Source organism: Macrosteles quadrilineatus, unplaced genomic scaffold (genome assembly GCF_028750875.1).
Source record: "Macrosteles quadrilineatus isolate MER2022 unplaced genomic scaffold, UCM_ALF_1.0 Scaffold_8__2_contigs__length_117827958, whole genome shotgun sequence".
In the NCBI taxonomy this organism is placed as follows: domain Eukaryota; kingdom Metazoa; phylum Arthropoda; class Insecta; order Hemiptera; family Cicadellidae; genus Macrosteles; species Macrosteles quadrilineatus.
Window position 1 is genome coordinate 52,461,459 of NW_026542601.1, and position 24,874 is coordinate 52,486,332.

The window sequence follows — 24,874 nt, forward strand, 5'->3', positions numbered from 1 at the left end:
GCGAACAAGCGACAACAAGAATGAAGGCCAACAAAATGAGACTACTTAATCCATTGAAACAATGCAGGTTCCTAAGACAGATTTGCTAGGTTGAAAAAAACTTTGCAAGTGTTGTCAAATCTCTTTATTTGATACAAATAAATACCCATAAAAAGAATACCATAAATAACACAGTACCTCAAAAAAATGTGAAAACTCATTTATAATTAGGTAAAAAATAACTTGTAGTGGAACTAAGTGGCTGAGTTTTTTGTTCGGAAAGAAATAAAGCGTTTTGCGAGCATAAGAATCTTTCCCTCCATTATACTCTTTGAAAAAATCCTTATTAGGAAGAAATATCAGTATTACATTTTTTTGTATTCGCCACCCCTTGATTTTCTCAGGTAAACTGGAAACCAAAGCTTCTAAGAAACGCGAAAGAGAGGGTAAGTAGTGAAGCGCACACATTTTAAAACCAGTAACAAATGTCATATTTAAAAAACTTTAAACTAATCTATGCTGATGTAAATTAATTTATTGACTTACTTATCATATGTATTAATGACAGGACATATTGTCAAGCATTAAATCTTTACGTAAAAGAGTAATAAATAACAAATCTAATCAGCTATTTAAAAAAAAATTTAGTAAGATTTGAGCAACACACAGTTTTAATGAATAAATTATAATGAATATTTATATCTTATCAGATTAACAAATAGCCGATCCTAAAAATAGTAAGACAAATAGAATTATTGCCTTTGAAAATAAAAAGGTTTTCTAAAAGTTGAATAGTTGATATTATTATAACTTTTTGTGTGATCTTGACAAGTAAAAACACTAATCATTAACAATTTTACATATGTATGCCAAAGGGCATTATGATGGTACCTATGTGCAAATTGCACATTTCAATAAACTATTTAAGTATGTAGATAACAGTTTTTAAATACAGTATAAACTATAATACCTTTTATCACCAGGGTTCACAGATTCTACCATTATTTTAGTTAGGGATGGTCAAGTCTCGAAATTTCGGGAAATTTTAAATCTCGTTACACGAGACGAGATTTCTTTTTGGCCGAGATTTTTATCGAGACAAGAATTAAAAAAAAAAAAAAAAAAAAATTAAAAACGCCTGCAGAAAGTCAATGCAATGCCCGCAATACAGGAGCGTGTTGTAGTTGCGTTTCCTTTGCGAAGGCGTTCTTATTTAATTAATTCTTTAAATGTAAATATTACTTTAATTATTTTAATAACATTTGAGAAGTTTTTCTAAGTGTTAGCAGTGTGAGGAATGTTTTATTACTATAAAAAAGTCAAAACAAGTAACTATTTTATAAAAATAGAGATTTTATTTTAAGATTTATTTTATTTTAGGATAAGTTGAACTCTATCCTAACTGATATCACTATGTTTCCTAATCGTAGGCATTTTTAATATGTTAGGCGTGATTAATAAAAAAATGTTATGCTGATGTTTTTTTATAAAAGATTGTAAATATTCTTGCCTATTATCATTATTTTTGTATTTAAACAGTCATCTAACAATCTTACAAAATCAGGTAAAAATTCCGAACGTGCATTTCCTGTTGTGTATGAGAAAGGAAATCCCGTCTCGATCTCGTCTCGAAATTTTATGAGGAATAAAAAATCTCGTCTTGTCTCGAACTAAAAATCCAATCTCGTCCATCCCTAATTTTAGTTAACCTTTTTTATTGGCCCATTGTTGGCAAAATGTCTATACTGTTTGACTTCATCCAGGCCAAGGTATTCATAATGATACGCAACGTTGCAGTAGGTATGCTGTAACTATTCAAAGAGATACTGACACATATTTTATTTTTACGGATAAAAAATAATAATTAAGTTTTGAAATATAATACTGTAAAGTGTGTGACAATAATTATGTTATGGCATATTTGTCATTTTGTGTAGGCTCTACTTAAATTCATAATACTATTTAAACTCAATCCTTAAGTCCTCCAAGACTATCAGCCAGCTGTACTGGCCACAGCAGCTCGGAACAATTTCACATCGTTCAAGCTTGCTACTCGGATGGCTAAAACACTAGTCGGATGCCGTGGTATTTGCTAAAAACTGGGCTCGGAGCACCAGCATACATAGAAAATGTGTTTTATACACAAACATTTTTTTTGACACAGTTGAAACAGTTGAATACATGTAAGAAGCTATCTATGATGGCCGCTGATGTGATATGCAAGTAAATAGCCAGGCAAGTGGCAGAGACAGCTGATTTTGAAACAATTCTGCGCTGTTTATATCAGATCACACAGGATGTCATGAATATTAGCCTCCTTCGGATACATAACAATATTATAGAACCAGTCTTCAAGTAGAGAATATATCACAGGGATTCACATTTATACTATTTTACAAAACTAATAAATCTAAATCCATTAACCATAGACACAATAAATAAGTGGACAGAGTAACAGTTAAGTCAATTTGAAGATGTCAGCACAGGTAAATTAATGACCAATTTACTGTATAAGCTTATCCTATTGTTGATTTCCTTAACACAGCTGAAATAGGCTAATTCAATGCTTGAAAGAAGAAGCCACCATCATGACCGCTGAAGCAATATCCCATCGTCGATTTCCTTTTTCTGAGAGGTTAGATCAAATTTGAAGTGTGAAATTTTAACGTTACCTGCCTACTCAAGTATATAGTGTTTACAGCTAAATTGATACTAAATAAATAACAACTAGTAAATACTGAACAAAAGGAACCAATAGATTGTTGAGGATTGCGATAAAATGTACAAGTACTTTGCTTATAGGGAATGTAACTCACTAATAGAAAACATAATTGATAGAAGGAATTTGTGGTACAGTAGAACCCCTCATATCCAGCCTTGGCTGACAGTCCTTAATATATCCAGCCGCTTCTCGAAATTTTAAAAACAAAATGGTTTTCTGACACTAATAACAAAAAGTCAACTTAGGCTTGTTGGGAACTTCTCAGTCTATGCCTTGCACTTTGCAGTATAGTATAGCTAATATACGTACAAACAATCTATGTTTATCTATTATACTATCCTCACTGATTCAGTGAGTAGCACCAAGATAGGCTTTATTAAAATTAATTTTTTTTATAAATCCAGAAAAAAATTGCAGCTTTTTACCCGAATTAATGCATGAATTAGGATGAATTGAATGAATTAGTGTCAATTAGTGTTGATTTTTTAAATAATAGTTTGATTTGTTCTACAGCATCATTCTCCGTCCTAGTTTTGGTCCAGAGCTGGCCTGATACGACTGGTTCTACTGTGCAGATTGTGAATCAATCATAATGTAAACTTTAATAATCTTAAACCACCTTTTAAATCCTAATCAAAACACTAAACACTTAAAACATTGTGAATTGAAGTCTGTTTATGACCACCGGTTGGAATTATTCCTAATAAAAACTGTTGTAAGTACATTACTAAAAACAAATACAGATCTTGGCGTAATACTGAAGAAATGTGAAATACTGTACAAGAATTAAAATGTACGATGTGACTTCACTTTTTTGGAGTGCGGGTCTTATCTACGGGAGGGGATGTTGAGATAAGTCCAGATGTGATGGAGGCTTGCCACTTGGTCAACATCCCTCCGCTGGATATGTCCCCTGACCTGCAGAAACAATGCACACTTAACCATCTTTATTGTACATTCTTCAAGAACTACATTAGTTTCACAAACATAAAAATACAACTACAGCACAGGTTAAGGAATATAAGGAATAGATACACAACTAACTCACCCTAGAAGCTTCTTAAGAAGGAAGTAGTGTAGTCTTAGCCTGGCAGAAGAACCCCTCGTGGGGAAAAATATCAAATTAATTGTGTTGTGAACTTTTTGTGCTGTTAACTGCTTGGAACCCTTTCCTTGGGTAAGTTAGTTGTGCATCTATTCCATATTCCTTCATGTAATCCTTAGGCAAGTGCTCTTTTCTCCCAAAACTTCACAGTTCTTCAATTGGAATTTTTCTGACTAATAATAGCTAAAACCAGTATTGACAAATAATCCTTGACATGTAGTTACTAAATGTGTTGATTGTTGACGAGGTATTTTAAGCCATTAATTGAATTATCACACAATCCTGTAATGTAAAAAATTATTTAAGTTTTTCTGATTGTGAACAGTTTGTTGTATATATTAACCAAACATTGAGAAAGTACATGTTATGGTGTGAAAACTTGAAATGATTTTCTAAACTTTCATTGTTTATTTCATAGCTTTATGTGGAAAGATAAAGGTGTTATGGTTGTTTGAAATTGTAAAGTTTTTTTATAAACACCCTGTATAAATGACAGCTATGTGAGAGAAAATCCCAAGTATGAATTACGTTTTGTGATCAGGTTTCTGTAGGATGGGAAAATCCCCAACTGAAATTCATTGCCAGGAAGTGTATGCATAAGGGGGAGGAACCGGCTAGAATTGCAAAGGATAAGGTATATACCACAGGGATAATGTCAGATTGTAAATAGCTTACTCTGCTGCAACAGGAGATGTTAATTTACATACAACCCTGTGAGGCAGGAACGGCGTTCACACTCACACTTTTTCCAAAGAACATACATGGTAAGACAACAGTGAGCATTCCCACACTGGAACATTTATGACTACACTACTGAACCCTCGCAGAGTGCAACCTCAATATAATGAACACCATGAAACTTCATTACATTGAGCTTTAGTGAGCAATACATTTTTTAGCATTTTGTTAGTTCAAGACTACGTCAGTTACGTTTGACCTCGTTAAAAGATTGAGAAATCTTAAGACTGTATTGATTGTTCCCAACCGAAGTTGATATATTTTACCAAGCCATTTATCATATTGAGTTTGTAAGTTCAGTTTATTAGGTGGTGGTGAAACTTACTTTTTGGACACAGTCTTGTGAGGAGGAGGGGCAGGATCGGAACCGACCCATGTAGTCTTTGTGAAACGACCTTTGATTACTGCTGGTTGCCATTTGCTTGTCCTGTGGGGAAAATATTTCTTATTTGTTTTATTTCAACCAACAATAATTGATAACACTGGGTATCTGCAGGTAATAGCAACAATATATTGAGATTTTTAAAATTATTCAATGCAATCAAAGGCATTAGGGGGTGTTTCTAGTCTATTGGGACGGGTCAATTACCATCCACAAAACTTTAATGGATTTGGACCATGCCACTGGCTAGACACAAGCAAAAAAAATATATACATACCCGCAGCAGCAATCCTGCAGACTAAGCAAACTTCCATTTGCCTGAATTGATTTTCACTCAAATCTATTTAAATAACATTAGGTTAAACAAGCACCTAGGTTTGCCGCTACAGGGAGGGTAATAAAGTGTGTTTCTTGGTAAAATATTAATAGCTTAGTATAAAATAAATTTGACAAGTTTGATCAAAATATGTCCATAAACAAGCAAACTATGAGAGTTTACTTATTCTCAATAAGAATAACGTTGCAATTTTAAATTTACAATTTTTAAATATTCTCCATTACATAACTAATAACTATGTAAAAACACTTAAAAATACAAAATTATTTGTTTTTAACAGCTCAACAAATTACTTTGGCTAGAAATTGCAAAATAGAAATGTTGCAAAATAGATTTGATTTGTTATGTTTTTTAAGTCAAATATGGGAAACCCAATAATTTTTACCTCATAAAACATCCTATAAACCCTTGTTCTCATAGTCCAATCATGCTGGTTTGTGAACTCGTTAGAATAAATGTAGGTTTACTCGTTTGTACCAAATTTCATCGAAATTGTAAGATTTTTGCTCAAATTATTGTGCTAACAGACATATGTAAATTAATAAATTTAAAAGGATGGTGTTTTTAGCCTCTGGGGACGTCAATAGGAAGTTAATCAGCCTGGATCCAGGTCTTACCATGACACCTACGGTAACAGCTTATTCTCTATTTGGGAAATTCAATAAAAGACATTGACCAGTGTCAGATTGTTCTTATTACGAAATGACACTGTTGATTTTAAAGCCGGGTTTTCCTAGGCGCGTAGTCGGCCAGCGGAGAGAGGAACGCGGAGAGCGGACTCAGCTGGTCTTAGGTAATTTAATGTTACTGTTTTCCTAGCAGCGGAGCGGAATGCCATGTTAATTTCAATTCCGCTCTCCGTTGTCCGCTCTCCGCTGGCCGACTCCGCGTCTAGGAAAACCCAGCTTAAGGAGTTTTTGAAAATGGATTGGGTTCAGCTAGTTTACCAAAGAGAATTTGAGTCCATAGGTCATTGTAGGCGTAGGGCGGGTTTCTGAGTCAGGGATTTATAAGTCCAGAACTAGGCTAGTCATGGATTAAAATTAGTCATGTACTAAAAATTCACTTTCTGAGTCAAGGATTAAGGACACACGGACTAATTTAAAGCGGGTACTTAGTTTAGTCAGAGATTAAAAGAGCTCATGATTTTCAAGGGAAATGTAGGGTAATTTGTGCCGCCGTGCTGGCAACACTGTCAGTTTGATGTGCGCACTGCCATAGATAAAACATACGTTGGTTAGTCTATGGCACTGCTGACTGCTCTGAAAAAGTAAACAAACAACGATCTCAGTCAAACACATTGGTTTTGAGGTTTATTTCTGTTTTAATTCATTTATCATTGTAATATATTTTATTATTGTTAAAAAACTAGTTGTATCGTAAAATTTTAAAGGTGTTTTAAAGGTAGGATTGGTGTTTCATCCTATTTCTTTTGGCTGCACTTTACGTCCTACACTCCTTCGAATTAAGATATCGGTTATTCGATTGTTTCATTCGATATATCGTTTGGTTAATTAGGTTAGGTTAACCTTACGTAACTAACTAAATGATATAACTAATCGAATAATCAATATATCGATCAATATTTTCATTCCAATGAGTGTAGGACGTAAAGTAAAGTGCAGCCATAGTTTGAATAGGCTTATTGCAATAATGCTCAGGTAATTTCAACAGGGAGTCATAAATTACCGGTAGGCCTACTAACTTACTGGCCTACCCTAGCCTTAAAAAAAAAAAAAACAATGAAATAATCAAAATATCGAATACCTAATCAATTATTTCATTCGGTTGTTCTTGACAACAGATAAGTTACGGAAGTCTCTTTACACACTGTCTAATAAACTACTCTAAACTAAGTTTTGCTTTTCATCAGCACCAATCCTTGTTCTCCCAATCACCTAAAATGTTCTATAAGACGTGTTTAAACTGTTCCTAGACACCAAAACTAACTTTCTCAAATGACTTTTTTGTTGTCGAGGCTTCCTTTTGACCCCTACAATTTCATATATATCAGCAATAACCTGTACCATTTAACTTAGGGGACCAGTGGGAATTAGAGGTTTTGGGTGGGAGTAAAAGCTCTTGATGTAGTCTTTCCTCAATTCACGGCATATTGCCAATGCCACTTTAGGCACATAGCGGCATGCCGATGATTCTGAAATATTAGATCGCCGGCTTCCCGCAAAAGTGCCCCACTTGCAAAAAAGCGCAACGCTACCAACACTTTCTTCCACAAAGGTAACCTAGTTCCCCTTGTGGAAGTGCCTTTCAAACTAGGCATTACCAATTCAATTAGTTCTATTACAGAGTTTTTTAAAAATCTATATCTATCCTTGAATTCAACCTCACTTAAGTCATCAAATGGATTGTTTTTCCGCTCACGACGAATTCGCGGCCCACGAAAACGGTAAAAATCATGATAATCAATGTAATCTATAATCACATTAAACTTTAACACACAAAAATGGCTTAGGTTAAAAGTGGACGACTAAAATTAATCCTACCCCTATGCAGGATTAAAATCTAGCATGTTTTAGTCCGTGGACTAAAGCATAATTTCTTTAGTCCAGACTTAAAAACTAGTTCTTGACTAATAGTCGCTGACTTATAAGTACTCGAATCAGAAAGATATTTTTCTTAGTCCAGTACTAAAATGAGCTTTAGTCTAAGACTAGCACTAATACCTGAATCAGAAACCCGCCCTTAGAGAGCCTACAACTTTCTATCAAGCTTAGCTTAAAAAAAGCTTCAGCATTGAGCTTTATTCAAGCTGAGCTTCTGTATATAATTAATATGATGTAATGATTTAGTTAAATAAGGTTTCATTGTTGCCTCTAATGTTGGAGTAAGAAAAAATCTCCAGACTGGGGTCTCCAGTAGAGGCAGGTGATAGAAACAAATTTTAATGTAGGTGAATTTTGATGAGGCCCAAAACCTCTTAGTTTTCAATAGCCTCGATGGTTGGTAATAATGGTAATGGTATCTAACGTAAGATGCGATGGTGACTAGATTCTTATTAGTGTGGAAATTATCCCCCAATTTCACCTCAAAACCTTTCCTACTGATGGACAAAGTTGCCGTTTTACTTCAACTCATTGGTTTAAGAATGTATCCAATTGGTTAAAAGTAGGTTGCTGTAAGTGATTTTAGATCAAAGCTTTAAAATATAGAGGTATTTTAAATGGGAAAGTATGACTATTTGTTGTCAGTCTGATAGCCCATCTAAAAAAACTACTGGACCAATTAATTGAGCTAGAATTATTTAACACGTTCAGTGCTGACTACATCAATTGATGTAGTCGCGCCACGAGTGGCCTACATCAATTGATGTAGTTACGCAACCCCCACCACATTAGTTCAGTATGAGCTCAGCCATTGCCGGGGAACGTTAAAATCTTTGCTAGCCTGTAGCTTAGAATGTGAGCTTTATTTTGGTGTAGGTTGGTACTAAAATTTCCCGTAAAATCCCGTCTGACAATGCTTTTGTCCCGGTTTCAGGGATTTTCTCTCTTTAAGCCATATTACAAAGCCACTGACTACTGATCCAGGCAGTGCTGCTCCGTTTGGGTATTTTAGGGAACTATGTCCAATCTCGGGCTAACGTAGTACAATCGCCGCTGCTCTATTGTAATTCGTCAGATTGAAATATTTGAATGCCAATTGCGTTCGCTGTTACGGTACCGCGCCGGGGCTTCGCCCGGGCCTTGTCGCCATTGGCGAGCGCCTGTTGGAATGCCTGCCGCACTGAACGTGTTAAGGAACAAAGAAAATATTCCAAAGATGAACATAAGGATTACTGTACTTCAATTTTGAAACTCTAATTGGACTCCGTCCCACTGGCCACAGTTGCCAATTGCCTGTTATTCTTATGAACACACTTTAATATTCCAAACCTATTATATTATTATTATAGGTACTTTCCTGTTAAGGGGAACATTCATTATGATCGATAATTTTTTTCTCTCGATATATCGATATTTTTGTTTTCCTTTACGATACATTACAAATTGACAGCTGATCTTTAGGCTAATAGGCTAAAATATAGTCTATATGGATTAAGAAATGAAACTGTTCTAAGCTAACCTAACATAACCAACCAAACTTGCTGTACCATTTAAAAATTCTGTTTGATAACAGAAAAGGCGATTGGAGAATATTAAACGGAGTTTTTAAATGTTACATCAAGTTTGGTTAGTTTTGTTAGGTTAGTTTAGAACATTTTGATTTCAATATCTTTTTCAGGGCTGTGCGAATAGTTCGAAAAACGAATCTACTGTTTCTAACTTGATTCGGATTCGGAATCGATATTCGAATTTACTGGTAAAAGATCCGGGTTCGGATTCGATATTCAAATCTCTTGGAAATAGATCCGAGTTGGGATTCGGTATTCAAATTTACTAGATTCTGATTGAATATAATTTTCAATATAATTTTTTAGACACTAAAAAACTACTTGTGCACTCCGATTTGCTGTTGACTGGTTCATGTTAGGAACCTGACCAACTTGGTGTTAGGCTTTAGGCACATTAGTGTAGGTCGCATTTGAACCCTATCTTGACTATCAGTAAACTTAACCTCACAGTGTGAGTTGTTACTTGTAATAGTAATGCAGACATAGGCTTGTTTGGAGGATTAACACCGAGGTGTATAATAGGCTGGGCCTATGTTTTAGACTACACAAATTGGTAGTCCATCACTTTTAGCGAGTAACTTAGGCCTAGGTGGTAGGCCTAACTAATGCCCAATTCTTTAGTTTCAAAACTTCAAATAGGTAGGCCTAAATTTTATAACTTTTTTATTTGGCCCATTTCAAGAATTTTTTTAAGCAATTCCCTAAGTTATTTCAGCCCCAGAAAATGTGGTCTAAAAATGTGAAAATTGGTACTGCTGACTTTCCTCGGATTCGGATTTGACTCTGAACAGGTTTAAATATTCGGATTCGATAACAGCTTTAAATTTCAGATTCGGATTCGATCCGGGTTCGATAATGGCTGTAAATTTGAGATTCGGATTCGACCCAGATTCGACTCGGGATTAATTAAAATATTCGGATTCGATCCGGATTCGATAAAATCTGTACAGCTATGATTCGGATTCGGATTCGAACCGAAATTTCTGGATTCGCACAGCCCTGATCTTTTTACATTAATGTTTGTTGATTCTGAACAATATTTATTTATCGTAGTTTGTCAGCTGAATGTTTTAATATGTTAATATCGATATATCGAGAAAAAATCATCGATAATAATAATGAATGTTCCCTTTAACAGGAAAGTACCTTATTATATATACTGTTGTAATATTACACCAAACCTATGTAGCGCAAATGAGGAACACAAGTTTTGTATTTTTTCTTTATGCTAGCTTTGAAGTTGGTGTGAGCTGCAGGTAAAGAGGCAACAACTGAATGATTCTGATAGTTATGATATAACATAACTATTTCATGTGACATGAATATCAAGTAACAAAGTACTGTAACTGATTTGATTGCTACATAACAATATGATGTCCGGTTATCTTGAATCTATTGACTTCAAATATAAGTAGGGAAAAGTAGGTAGGTATTTGCTTTCAAATAAAATCATATAGTTTGCGATATTTATACAAAGTACTAGGAAGACTAAGGAATTCAATTTTATCAAACAAAGCATTAAAATTAAGTTTTGATTCTAAAATCAATGATGATTGTGTCATTATCTCATCAAGCATCTCTAAAGAACCACATTATTCACTTTGGTGTCCTTTTCCCAATGCAAAGCACAAAAGCAGCAAGAAGTAGTTTTAAGATGTATTACAAATGTTTGTCTACCAAAACATGTTTTGCAATAAAACAAACTAAAAAGATTATGGTCTAACCGTATGCTCTACCTGACATTATTTTTAATTCTGTGAAAACAATTATGAAGGTTTAAAATCATATTCCATGTTTAAAAAATGTATTTCAACTATAAATATGAGATTCTACTTTAAATGATTTTCTATTGAAATCAAATAATTTTTTTCTTATCCTCTAAATTATGCTAAACATCATGTTAGAAGAGGGTTAGTTGGAATTAAAAATAACGTCAGATGAGAAAAAAATCATTTATTAATTAATTAACATACTCAAATTAAAACACTAAGTCAATCTACTGTATTGAAATTTAAACATAATACAAATATAAGTCAAATATTCTATCAAATTGTAATACACACTATCGTACTATTTATAAACTCATAGAAAATGTTTGTGAATGGCAGTGATTCTGAATAGTACAAAACTGTTAGTAAACTTGCATTGTAAAATTATAAGGTTTGGACAAAATGGTGAACATTTTACTATAATAAATAATTACGTTAACCCTTTGAACTCCATGATACCCTTAATCAGTTACTCCATGAATCAGTGATTAATCTATGGCTACTAATCATGTCCCGTCTTATGACTGTAGCAACAGTTTGATTTGAGGTCCGACCCACAAAGAATTGTTCTTTACCTCTTCTAGCAATCCTGGCTTACAACACAGCGGATATGCTGAAGTTTTTGTTGAGTTTTACTAATATAGATAGTTGGTTACTATTCTGGAGCTCAAAGGGTTAAGTTTGATGCCTTACACTTTCCTGACACATAAAATACCAACCAAACTTCATCCAGTTTATGAATACTTTCATGACTAGGTTAAATGGTAAATAAGGAAACAAAAAGTCTTGTTTCGAGGTATACAAGTATCTACAAAGCTCTCGATTGACAAATTAAAATCCAAAGTTTTCCACAATATTGTTCTAACCTGTATCCATAAAAACAATTAAAGAATTTTATATCACTTCAGATCATAGTTTAGAATAGATAAAAATCTTTAGCCTACCTAAAAAATGTTACTAAAAATTTTATAGTAGCCTATCTCATTACTACTGAAGGGTTAAATCTTAATCAAGAGTTAAAATTCTATAGGTAATTTGTCCAGACAAATCACAAAACAAGACAGCCAGTTATGGTAATCATGTTTTAAATATAACCTAAGACGTTAACAAAGTGTTTACATAATATTTCTAAATAAAACCATGCAAATACATAGTATTGAAAATTAATTATTAATTTTGATAATAATATATTAACATCAATGATTAGGTATTATTTAAATCCTACAATAAACATCTACGATTAATAAAAAGCCATAACTATATAAAATTAGCCTTTCAAGATAAAATTAAAAGTTTCAAGAAATAAAGTATTGTGAGTTAATTTACGAGCATGACAATCCAAAACAGTAAAAAAAGTTCCTATGAAATAAAATAGTAGATTTATCAGGATATACTAAATAAAATATTTATAACTATCACTTTAAAATTTCATCAACAAAGCTGTACAATTTTAATTAAAGTTACCTATTAATCAAAATGTGTCACAGTTATAATTTTAAATTGCACACAAGTCCACAACTTAAAAATGATTAAAACAATTGACTTTTTTATTTTTAATTGTGATAGGTTGAAAGTAAAAATGGTAAATGCACATTTGAATGGTAAATAACGTTTACATAGGTATGGTAAGAGCTATTAACAATTTAAACAAAATAACTTTAAAGATTAATGACATTAAATTAAAAGCATGTCGATGGCTCTAAACTAAAACTAATATTTTTTACATAAGTGAAATCATAGGGAATATGAACTTATATGACTCATAGATGGAAATGAAGAGTATTGTATCCATAAAATACTATTGACTTTAGGCTTTGACTATTAATACAACTTCATGGTCAATGCTTTGAGGTACGTTTTCCCATCCATTATCAATCAATCAGCTGTAGCCTGTTTTTTTTTTTAAAGAAACATAGTTGAGTGAGCTACTTAAAGAGTGTGATAAAACAAAAAATTTAATTTCCAATGTTTTTTTTTTTGTTGCTACTGAGATAGTTCATTGAACATGATGATGATATAGCTTACAATAATAAGTTGTTCTTTCAGTTAGGCTTTGTTAACTACAAAATTTGGCATATTTGACACTAGTCAGTACAATAAACATCAGTACAGCCAACCTAACGAAGTAAATGAAGAAAATAAAAAATTTATGATTCTACCTTTGAATATTTCAAGCAAAATTTTAAAATTTTGAAAATTGAGGTGATTGGATTGTTTATTGGTTCTAGAGGAACATTATCAAAAATTTTTGTGAACTTTTGGAAACAAATATGATTTGGACAGATCCTTTTTGAAAATTATTATTCATGAAACATTAAGAGGTTCATTGACCATAATGAGAAATCATCTATATGGCAAACAACAAAATTAATCAGTCTTATAGCTGCATAATCCTTCAATATCTTATGTGTACAATTTTTTCTGTGTCATTGGCAGCCTTATTTTTTAAGGCAGATGAATTAATTTTTTTAAATAAATTCTTTTCTCCTCTGTCGGTGACTCAATTCTACTGTGTTAATTTCTTTCCTAAAACTAGCTACAACCATAGGAATTAAATATCTATCAAATTTCATCCATAGCCAATGGTACTACCTCGAAGGAAAGACTTCCTGTGTTTACAAAATGTATTTTTTATGTGATTCTAAATGCCAATAAAATATATAGTAAAAATAAGTGACAGTGTGAGTTTAGTGCCACGGCACCTGGTTTGGGTGACTGATAGTGCCGAGTTTGAAATACCTTGCGTTAGACGAGGAGTGAGGAACAACCGTGGAGGTCGCAGTTGACTCAGCGTTCTGTGCTTGCGTCCCGTCGCCTTTCAATACACTAACACACTTCCAGCTGTTCATATGATTACCTGTAACAAGTTCTGCATTGTAAAAGCACGTAGTTCCCTGAAAATCTGCTAGATCAAAGGAGATCACTTTGTTTACATTCTCTAATGTGTACAGATTCTTTTTTGCAACAGTTTTAGCATAGACTAACCAACACAACTAGACTTCTTCCATTGTAAATTTTGAAGCTAGTTTTTCAAGTCTAGTTCATGGACGGTGACACTGGGCGCTAGTATCTATTATTTTAGGGTTAATTTCTTGATTTTGACTAGTATTTTTTTATGAATACATTGTATTATTTGGCTAAACGAGGTTTAAAATGACTGAAATAACAAGAAACAAATTGAAAACAAAACACAACCTCTACAGTACACCGTACAGAACTAACAATAAAATTGTCTTAAGCTGTTCGTTCCATAAGGATGAGAAATCGACTTAGGGAGTACGATTTATCTATGGTTTTAGTTAGGGAAATAAAAAAACATAAAATGTTTTCCTTAGTGAAAAAATTGCATTTTTCAAACACAATGTCCTCGCTAAGAAGTATCATGGAATTGATGAATTATAATGCCTATTATAAACATTATTTCTACATGTTGACAATTTAGTTTTTTATAGTTGACTTAACCGACCCTCTTTTTATACCTCTTAACCGACCCTAATGGGACCGGACCTAGGTCGGATAATTCAAAAGGTCGGATAAAACGGGCAATCCCTAAAATCATAACATAATGAAGTGATATTCATTTGGAATTATATAATCATTATTTTGAAGTCATACTTGCATTATTTATAAAATAAACTACTCTTGTCTCCTTTTTCATATTGATAGAAAAGTCTCAAATAAACACAAAACACGGTTAAGTCAAATAGGTCTACTTTCAGTGGAATATATTATAATACTATGCAAGAGTCAAAAAAATGCATATTTTAATAACTTTAGTACATAGTTATTAATAATTCTTTCCAAATACATCGTAATACAGTACAGAACCTTTTGTCAACATTTAAAGATACAAGCGACCATTTTGTTACAAGACAGGACGTTTATTTATAGCCTCTCACTGGAGGGAGACACAAAAACTATCTTGACCTTGGAGTTATTAACCCCCCTTCCCAGCCCTCCCTACAAGTTGCGTTGTTTGTTTACTCCGGCGATAAGATAATCAGTTCTCAAAATCGTAACGCATTTTATGATGTTATAAATTTGCCGCTCAGATAATAAATCAGATCAGATGTGCTCGAGCTACTATTAATGATGACAAACTGACAATAGGCTATGCTATATTTTTTGTGATCAACACAAAATAACTTATTATTAGTCATATCCTGTGGAGATAAGCGTATGGTTCAGTTCTCATCGCCCAGCGTGGGAGCGGAAATGCCGAGATTCATAGAAAGCGGCAATTAAACCGAGCTGCTCTCAAAGCAAGGTTGGTTAAAACAAACTGTATTATTTTACGATCAAAGGCGGATAATCCGATTATCGGTTAATACGAGGTCGGTTAAAAGGGGCTCTACTGTACTGTATTGGTTGCATGTTAATGTTTATAGCCTATTGATTGTTTTCTTACGCGTATCATTATTGTTGTCAGCAGTAGGGTCTACAGTATGTTTGCGATCTTGAAATGTGTTGTGTGTGAGTTATAAAATGGAAAGTCTTCGTAGTTCTGAAGTGGACAGACTGTTGATGTTTAGTGAGAGCAAGGATGAGCTGGATAACAATCATGTGGACTTGGGGCCATATCATAAAGAAAACTACAATTTGTTTATAGGCGACCTATAAAAAAAAACAGGGCCAATTACATGAGGCTGGTGTGATTGATGCAGGCCTAGTGAAGACCTTGACCACTGTTACACCGTTGATTTAGGTGATAGTGAGGTAAGTTCTAGGCCTATTTCTTGTCTACCTAACCTAGCTACTCACATTTCCACAATCTGACACAACCATCGTCGCCTGAAGACGCCAGTATAGTGCCAGTTATGTTCCAACACACTCTCCATACTGTGCAATAGTGGTCCTCAAACTGGGCAGCTACTTGAATCTCAAACCTAGGCCCATTGCCTGGTCCATCCCTAAAAAACGTCAAATCTTTAACAGCTGGGTAGATAGTGGTAGACATCTAGTAGTAAAACCTGAATCCAAGTTTAGATATGTTTTATCATGTTAGTGAGCACTATTCTCCCATTGCTCACACAAAAGTAAAGAGCTTAAAGTAAGGACAGAGGGTAAAAAAAAATACCTATACTTTGTATGGTCGCCATTTCATCGAAAAGTATTAAGTAAGGCAATAAGAAGCAGTATTCTAAGGTCAGCTTAGTCAATAAATCAAATCAAATAATTAAAGACCCAAGACAAATTGAACATTCAATGATTTTTTCTCCTTGGTCGTGTTCAGCACAATTTAGTTGAAAACATAGGCTAGATAAAGTTAGTAAATATCCAAGTCAATAGGGTACAAAGTGTGCGGACGTCCTTAATAGCTATAAATTAAGGCAGGATCTCCTTTTCAGCTGCCAGATACAGCTGTGGAATTGAGAATTTTGAGCTAGTCTCATAGAAAACGCCTGTACATGACCCTCGTGTGTTCAGTTGGGGCCGAAAGATGCAGCCGTATTTTGGTAGCTAGAAAAGCCTCTTGATGGAAGTGGTAGTCACTTACTGGCGAGGTTTCAGCATGAGTATCCGGACGTCCTTGGTGGCGACGGCCAGCAGATGGTAGCTGCGGCCCAGATTGGGAGCAAAGGTGATGTCGTGAACAGCATCACACACACTGGCCACAGAGTCTGTCTTAGTCCAGCGACGTGAGTTCTCACTACACAACACATAACATATTGCAGCAGACCTTAACCTGGGACCGATTTGGTCTTTTGTTTTGATTATCCCATTAGACATATTTGTACATACGTTTTTTTTTATGGAGAGTAGCTGTGTATAAAACATGAATAAATCATACTACAATACTAACTTTTGTTTGGTACAAATGTTTTTAAGCACAAAAGAGAAATTGTAAAAATGAATACATATGAACCAATAATAAATAGAAGAAGACTGTAAGAGAACTTTCATATGGAGAACGTGTAAACTGTTGTAGTTTGCTTGTTTATGGATCTATTTTGATCAAACTCAGCAAATTTTACTAGGGTATTAATATTTTCCTTAAAACCACACTTTATTAGCCTACCTGTAGCAGCAAACCTAGGTACGTTAATCCGTTTTAATAGATTTATTTGAAAATCAATTCAGGAATGGAAATTTTCTTAGCCTGTAGGTTTGCTGCGTCAGGAGTATTTTTTTATTTAACTACACTACTAAGTAGGACAGTGGCATTATTGCCTGACATTTTTATTTTTAATTAGAAAAAAAACACAAACTCTTCGTAAAACTTAGAGATAGAAAAATACGTTTAGGTATTTGTTTTAAGAGGTTGGCAGCCTTTTAGCTAATTTCCCTTAAAGGGACCATCCGTTGAAATTCATATACTGTACACAGGGTTGAACAAAATTAGTGTAAAAAATTGCTATCAATTATTACTTTTAAAACTCTAACAGAACTTTGAAAGCCCGCAGGGCAGAGTCCTAGGTCAATAACAAAGCGGGAATATGTATCCTCGGATCTGTAGCTTTATTTTTTCCCACTTTGAGCCCAGTCGGATCAGTAGTTTTTGAGTTTATCTCATACAAACATACAGATGGACAGACCACCTCTTCTTTATAATATTGATAGATAGATATAGATACAAAATTTGAACAAATGGTGTTTTTGGTCTCTGGGGACATCAAAATGAAAAAGTAAATCGATCCCGGGCCTAGGTCTTACCATGCCACCTACGGTAATAGCTACTTCTCTATAGGGAAATTCGCTAAAACTGAGAAAAATTTTTCAAGCTTTTTCAAATTTACATAGAATAATTTATAAATAAAAATACTTTTTAAAAATGCCACGTTTTTAAACATACTAAAAAGTATAAAATAATTTTTAAAATGTTGAAAGAATAAATACTTGTAAGATTTAAAACGAAAAACGTGGGGCGCATGCTGATTTACAATTAACTTCACCTATTGAACTATTATGATCTATTGCATGCGCCCCACGTTTTTCGTTTTAAATCTTACAAGTATTTATTCTTTCAACATTTTAAAAATTATTTTATACTTTTTAGTATGTTTAAAAACGTGGCATTTTTAAAAAGTATTTTTATTTATAAATTATTTTCTAGTTTTTAGTCTTTAATGAGTAAATATGTTAAATCAATTTATATAGCCTCTTAATACATAACCAAAACCCAAAACCTTATTATCTGTAATCAGATGTTTTATCTTTACTTTGAAATGATTGTTTTATATTTTTAGATCTCGGGAGCAGAACCTGTACCTCTTAACCTCTGCTCTTCTAACATTCAAATTTAAGTATTTACAGCTGACTGAAATTAATTTATATGTTTACATTCTTTTAAAATGTAAACATGGAAAATTTGGAAGCCAAAGGGGCGTAGCCCAAGGGAAATATGAAAATTAAATTATATAGGCTAATATTGCATTGTCATCCATTTGTCAGCTATGTTTCAAGTTTCTAGCTCATCGGGAACTTTGTTTAAAATTGATATCAAAATTTGTAAGAAAGCGAGCTAATAAAAACAAGCCCATGGGGCGTAGTCCAAGGGTAATATGAAAATTAAATAATATAATATTGAATTGTCATCTATTTATGAGCTATGTTTCAAATTTCAAGTCTCTAGCTCATCAGGAAGTATAAAAATTTGCAAGAAAGCGATTTAATAAAAACAAGGCCATGGGGCGTAGCCCAAGGGAAATATGAAAATTAAATGATATAATATTGCATTGTCTTCCATGTGTGAGCTATGTTTCAAGTTTTAAGTCTCTGTCTCAAGTCGGGAAGTTAGTATAAAATTGATTTCAAAATTTGTACCGGACAATAAAGCGAGCTAATAAAAACGTTTTAAAATAGCATCACCTTTTACTATCACAGCAGGGAACTACATTGTCATAAAAACTCTATTTTTTTAAGTTTATTAGTTACAAAATATATTTAAAATGTTTCAGATTATATGAACACATTGTTTTTAGTTCATTCGTATATTATTATATACGAATTAACTAAAAAAAAAAATGACCAACCTGTATTCAAAGAGCAGCACTTTACTACCGGTGTTTGGATTGCTATCGTCACTTCCGACGGCTATCATGGGTGGATGACGTCTGTAAAAATAAAAATTACAATAAGAATTAACAAAATTTAGTTAAAAGAATAAGAATAAGAATAAGAAAGTTTATTGCCATTGACCAAGTTGTACATAGGAATAGGCATTGTCAAATTACATTAAATAAAATATCACTAAACATGTTCATATCTATAGATAACAAAGAAGTTACACATTAGTGAAGTATAATAATTGTTAAAATCTGTTAAAGGTGTTCTAGTAAATCTTAGACCCATTGAAGAAGCAGTAGAACAACAGCCGTTTACTGTATTTTATAGCAGGCCTAATTAAATTCAAAATTATCTTAGCGGGAAGGAATTTCTAAAGCTGGAGGAATCTGTAGCCTACTTATAACTAGGTAGGCCTACTAGAACAGGGGTTTCTCAATGAGCTGCAGACAAGCCAAATTGTCCTGGCTTTTGAAGCAAGTTGTTTATAAAAAATTGTTGTAAGATTGTATGATTTTTAAAGAAATAAAATAAATCCCTTAAACTGGTGACAAGTTGAATGGGATATACAACTAGCTGTAGGTACAACTAGTCGTAGGTACAAGTAGTCGTAGGTACAAGTAGACGCAGACGTATGAGGTACAAGTAGACGGTGGCGTACGCGACTAGTTGTACCTGTAGATTTTTAAGAGGTACAACTAGACGTAGAGACAACTAGACGTAGGTACAACTAGACGTCCGCACCATCGTCAAGTTGTACCTACACCTTTGGACGAGGTACAACTAGACGCCTGTCACCAAAATGCAGCAGGTACAACTAGACGCCGGTACAAGTAGACATCGCCCCGAAAAAAACATATGGAAAAACATTACCAATAGGCTACTGGAGCTATTAATTTTTAATCATGGAGTTGGTGATTTTCAATCACCTAATGACAAATAATTTTTATGTTGGTTTTCACCTTGCGTTAGCTTGAAACTCGTACGATTTGAAAAATAATAGGCCTAGTTTAGATGAAAGCCAGTAGGTCTATTTCACAGAAGGTTCTTAGACTAAAATATTTCAAGGATTATAAAATTATAACTGGTGAAGGTACATCTTAAATTGTATTAAGAATTAGAAAATAAATCAAATTATGAGTTTTGGTCGAATAATACAGTACGGTAGGTAAATATTTGCCGATGCTTTATGAAAAAACTTGGCTTGCATGCCTTCAATTTGAGACCTCAATCATAAAAATCGGTCGGGTAGAAGAGCCAAATGATCTCAAAAAAACAAAACAAATTAAACTCACATGAGAAATACATGGGGAGCAAATTTCGTTAACGTGAAAGCCGAGTGGGATTATACCTATATAAATACATGCCGATGCTAGAAGGCAAATCTGTGCGTGCATAACTTCAATTTGAGGCCTCAATCATAAAAATCGGTCGGGTAGAAGAGCCAAACGAACTCGGCAAAGAGAAACAAAATTTAACTCCCATAAGAAATACATGGGGAGCGAATTTTGTTTAAACGTATATGCCAAGTGGGATTATAGATAAATATATGCCTATGCTTGATGGCAAATCTGTGCGTGCATACCCTTCAATTTGAGACATTAATCATGAAAATCGGTCGAGTAGAAGAGCCAATCGAACTTGGCAAAGAGAAACCAAATTTAACTCCCATAAGAAATACATGGGGAACAAATTTCGTTTACATATAAACCGAGTGATACTATAGAAAATTATATGCCGATGCTTGATGGCAAATCTGTGCGTGCATACCTTCAATTTGAGACCTCAATCATGAAATTCGGTCGGGTAGAAGAGCCAAACGTAGTCGGAAAAGAAAAACCAAGTTTTTTAAATATATAAGATTAAGAATTACTGAAATTACTTTACTTCCTAATTTTGACAAGAGCTGTACCAACATATCGTAGGGAAGTTTCAATTTGACTCAATAATAAACACAGAAAAAATGAATAGGCCAAAGAAAATTTTAAATTTGTATCAAAAGAGAATATTTTCTGCAGCGAAACCAGCAGACAAATTAATTACTTATAGTGGACATTGTAAAGTTCAGTTGCCTCTTTATGACCCAGGGATGGAAATAAATAAATAATCCTTGTACATATTGTACCTACCTGGAGAAGGACGGACTCCACGTGAGACAACTGGCAGGTAGTTTGCAGGAGACCTCATGCTGGAGAGTCCACTGACTGAGGTTCATCACATCCGGTGCCTCGTAGATGCGAATGACCCCGTCAACCGAACATGTCGCCAGCACGAGTCCCAGCGACTTAGGCCCGAACTTGACGTCTGTCACTGACGTGCGTGAGTCCACTAGATTAGTTCTGCGCACCCAGTGACGAAGTCCTCGCTCCCCCGGGGTGGTGCCTTCACCAACTGAAGCGATAGAATAGATTAAGTAGGCCTATAGAATAAGACATTTGTAAATTGCTAGATTGTAGAGAGAAAAGAGTTCGCCTTTCCTCAAAAATATTCTGCTTATATTTTCTTTAAAGTGTTAAGCGGAGGAAGTTCCACAATTTTTTGCAAATCTTTAACATCTGATTCTACTAGGCTATAATTAGCTACGGTACCTACACAAACATTTAAGGTCAATTACAGTAGAGTCAAAAATCTGAACGTCAAAAATCTAAACCGCTCCTGAGTGTTTTTAAATTATTGAATTAGCACAGAGACAACATATGTTTTACAGTTTAAATAACCCTTACCGATTTCCTCCCATATAGCGCCAGTCCTATCAAAACTGCAAGTGGCAAGAACTTGGCCGAATTCTGGATGAGCCCAGGTGACTTTCCAAACTGACCCGCTGTGAGCCTTCCATGTGGCAGTTAACACCCAGTTGTCATGCTCGTCTTTGTCCCAAACCTGGATGCAGATAATTGATACTCAAGACATAAGCAGCCCAATGAGTTTGAATTCCTCAACCCAAAAATAGGGGTTTAGCATGTGTTTCCTTACCGACTAAATAGGAGAAATACCTACCCGGAAAAGGGAAAAATCCCTGTCATAAAATCCCACTCCCCAGAGCCATACACCTACTTAAACAGACAATGACCATATAGGTAGGTATTACGCTGAGCGGCCCTAAGAAAAAATATTTTCCTCTAAAACAACACCATCAATAGATTTTTACAGGCATGTGCACTCAATTGTCGCCAGGTGAACAATAATTATCGTATTTGTAGGCCCACTATACTTTTGCCCCTTTGCAATAAAAAATAATTTTGCAAAATTGTACGATAATTTTGAAATTGTGTACGATTTTTTGACATAAAGTATGATTATTTTTTGGTGGTTAAAAAGGGCCCATTGGCTACCAACGTAAGTGCTTATAAGAGAATTTAGAGAGAAGTTGGCCGCCATTTGTATTAGGGGTAGAGTACGTTGTACCTTTAATTTCAGTACCTAACTTACCTACATTGGCAGTAGGAGAATGAAATAAAGCAATGAGCTGGTTGATTTTTCTAGTTGAGAACCAAAATAACAACATTTTACAGCGTTTCAACTTTTTTTCTAGCAGATGCAGATTCTGTGTGTGTGTGATAGTGCTGCCTCCAGTAGAATTTATATGTTTTAGCTCAGTGGTAACTTAGACTGGTAGAGCAAAAAGCAGTGGGCGGCAGAGACAAATAGTTAGGCTAAATTTTGGTCATCTCAACATCGACTTGCTTGTTTTACATATCATAATCTAATATATAAAATTCTCGTGTCACAGTGTTTGTCTGCAAACTCCTCCGGAACGACTTCACCGATCGTTATGAAATTTGGTGTGTAAATTCTGTAAGTATGCGAATCGGACGTAAACTATTTCCCGTTTCGAAATTCTTAAAAGGGCTCCGCCCCAGTGGCTCTGGAGTTTCCCATGTTAACCTTATGAGAAATGGAATTAATGAATCTTAACAGCTGTTTCAATTAAACAAGTTGGTTCTGTTCTATGATGTTCAATAGCATTAAAGTTACAAGGATTACCAACAGGGTGCAGCACTATTATTTCTTTTACATTTAGGACAACAGCTAATTTGCAACCAAAAGGTGAGTGAGCGTAGCGAACGAACTTCAACCTGGAGGCGAGTTAGCGTAGCGAACGAGCTAACCTGAAGGCAAGTGAGCGCAGCGAACGAGCTCCAACCTAAAGGTGAGTGAGCGTATAGCGAACGAGCTCCAACCCAAAGGTGAGTGAGCGTAGCGAACGAACTTCAACCTGGAGGCGAGTTAGCGTAGCGAACGAGCTAACCTGAAGGCAAGTGAGCGCAGCGAACGAGCTCCAACCCAAAGGTGAGTGAGCGTAGCGAACGAGCTCCAATCCAAAGGTGAGTGAGCGTAGCGAACGAACTTCAACCAGGACGTGATTGAGCGATGCGAACGAGATCATCTTGAAAATTAAACGTAACGGTACTTTCTTTCCATTGGTCTGTCTTAGGGGAAACCTATAACTTAGGCGATACGAAGTTCGCCGGGTCAGCTAGTAGGCCTATAAAAAAATATTGTGTGTGCGATAATTTTTCCCCAAATAAGTTGAAACTGTACGATAATTTTGGACTGTTTGTACATGATAATTTACGCCAGTCAATCAGGCAACACTCTGTGCACTATTTATTGGTGTGTTAGGGTCTATTAACAGATTCACACTAATGTTCTTTGAGACAGGGGCACACTTTAGGCTTTAAGTAGGGCCTAAATAGAGCAGGCCTAGCCTATAGGTAGTAAAATGTAGGCCTAGGTCTAGGCTAAGTTTACTGTTTTAATGACCTAAGTAAAAAATTAACTTATGAATAGTCCTAAAATGATCTATAAATAAGTGTACCGTAAGTTTTACACCTAGGCCTAGGCTAGGCCTACCCAGAGAAAAAAAAAAATTATAAAACTGAATCAGCATAAAATTTTAAAATCCTTACCTTTACAAATTGGTCACTAGAACACGTAGCCATTCTTTGGCCATAGAAATCATAAGCAACATCATGTATTAGGTCCTTGTGTTCGGCATTAATACTATGGGCTTCAAAAATCATAATGCAATGTAAAACTTAAAAATAGGCCTAGGTAATCCAAAATCCACGCCTTGATCCAACCGACAATGAGAATGAACAATTCAGTTTATAAATAAGCTATAGGCTAACTTAATACTAATAAAATAAAATTGTGTTAATCCAACTTAAAACCTGTAGATAAATAAATTATGATGAATAAAAAAGTAGTAAAAACTCAACTAACTAAGTAGGTAATTTAAGAACAACCACTTTGACTATTAATTGGTTTACTTAACCTAAACCTGAGCTGAGCCGACGCCGACACACTGACTGACACGAAACGGCACACGGAAGATTTCTCAGGTGCCGTTTGACGTCACTAACTGCTGATGTCACTTTGAGGGAACACCAATACCGCAACGATACGGATTAAGACAACGGCCTCGGTGGTGCAGTGGATAGCGTGTCGGGCTCTTAATCCTATTATTTCGGGTTCGAATCCCGCTGGTAGCAATGACTTTTTGACAACAATTTTCAGCAAGTTTGGTTAGTTCGGTTACGTTATGGCAGTTTAATTTTATAATTATAAAATTCAATTTTAGGCATTTATAATTTCATTTTATGAACAAAATTATTTTTTAGATTAGTAAACCTTTTATTCGATTTTTCCATTATCGGCACGTTTGGTTAGTTTGGTTAGGTTATGACAGTTTAATTTAATAAT

At 34.5% G+C, this 24,874-nt stretch overlaps 1 protein-coding gene across 2 annotated transcripts; it reads right to left on the reverse strand.

The window, feature by feature from the left end:
* Positions 1-1,683: 1,683 nt before the first annotated feature.
* LOC128999336 (nucleoporin SEH1) lies at positions 1,684-24,439 on the reverse strand. Of its 2 annotated transcripts, XM_054425773.1 has the most exons (9): positions 24,079-24,439; positions 21,892-22,048; positions 21,298-21,559; positions 19,138-19,218; positions 16,662-16,814; positions 15,926-16,074; positions 13,904-14,021; positions 4,870-4,971; positions 1,684-3,619 (listed from the first exon to the last, which is right to left on the reverse strand). In XM_054425773.1, exons 1-9 carry the CDS (start codon positions 24,190-24,192, stop codon positions 3,508-3,510), a joined length of 1,248 nt encoding a protein of 415 aa, XP_054281748.1. In that variant the 5' UTR covers positions 24,193-24,439; the 3' UTR covers positions 1,684-3,507. The 2 variants fall into 2 exon arrangements, with proteins under 2 accessions (XP_054281748.1, XP_054281749.1); XM_054425774.1 differs by lacking the exons at positions 1,684-3,619; positions 4,870-4,971 and having other exon boundaries at positions 11,332-14,021.
* Between the last annotated feature and the right edge of the window lie 435 nt (positions 24,440-24,874).

Excerpts from the sequence above, each read along its gene's own strand:
- LOC128999336 (XM_054425773.1), bottom strand. The coding sequence starts at position 24,192 with ATGATTTTTGAAGCCCATAGTATTAATGCCGAACACAAGGACCTAATA. Across the intron at positions 22,049-24,078 it reads CTAGTGACCAATTTGTAAAG|GTTTGGGACAAAGACGAGCA; the intron begins GTAAGGATTTTA and ends ATCTGCATCCAG. Across the intron at positions 16,815-19,137 it reads GTGCTGCTCTTTGAATACAG|TGAGAACTCACGTCGCTGGA; the intron begins GTTGGTCATTTT and ends TGTGTTGTGTAG.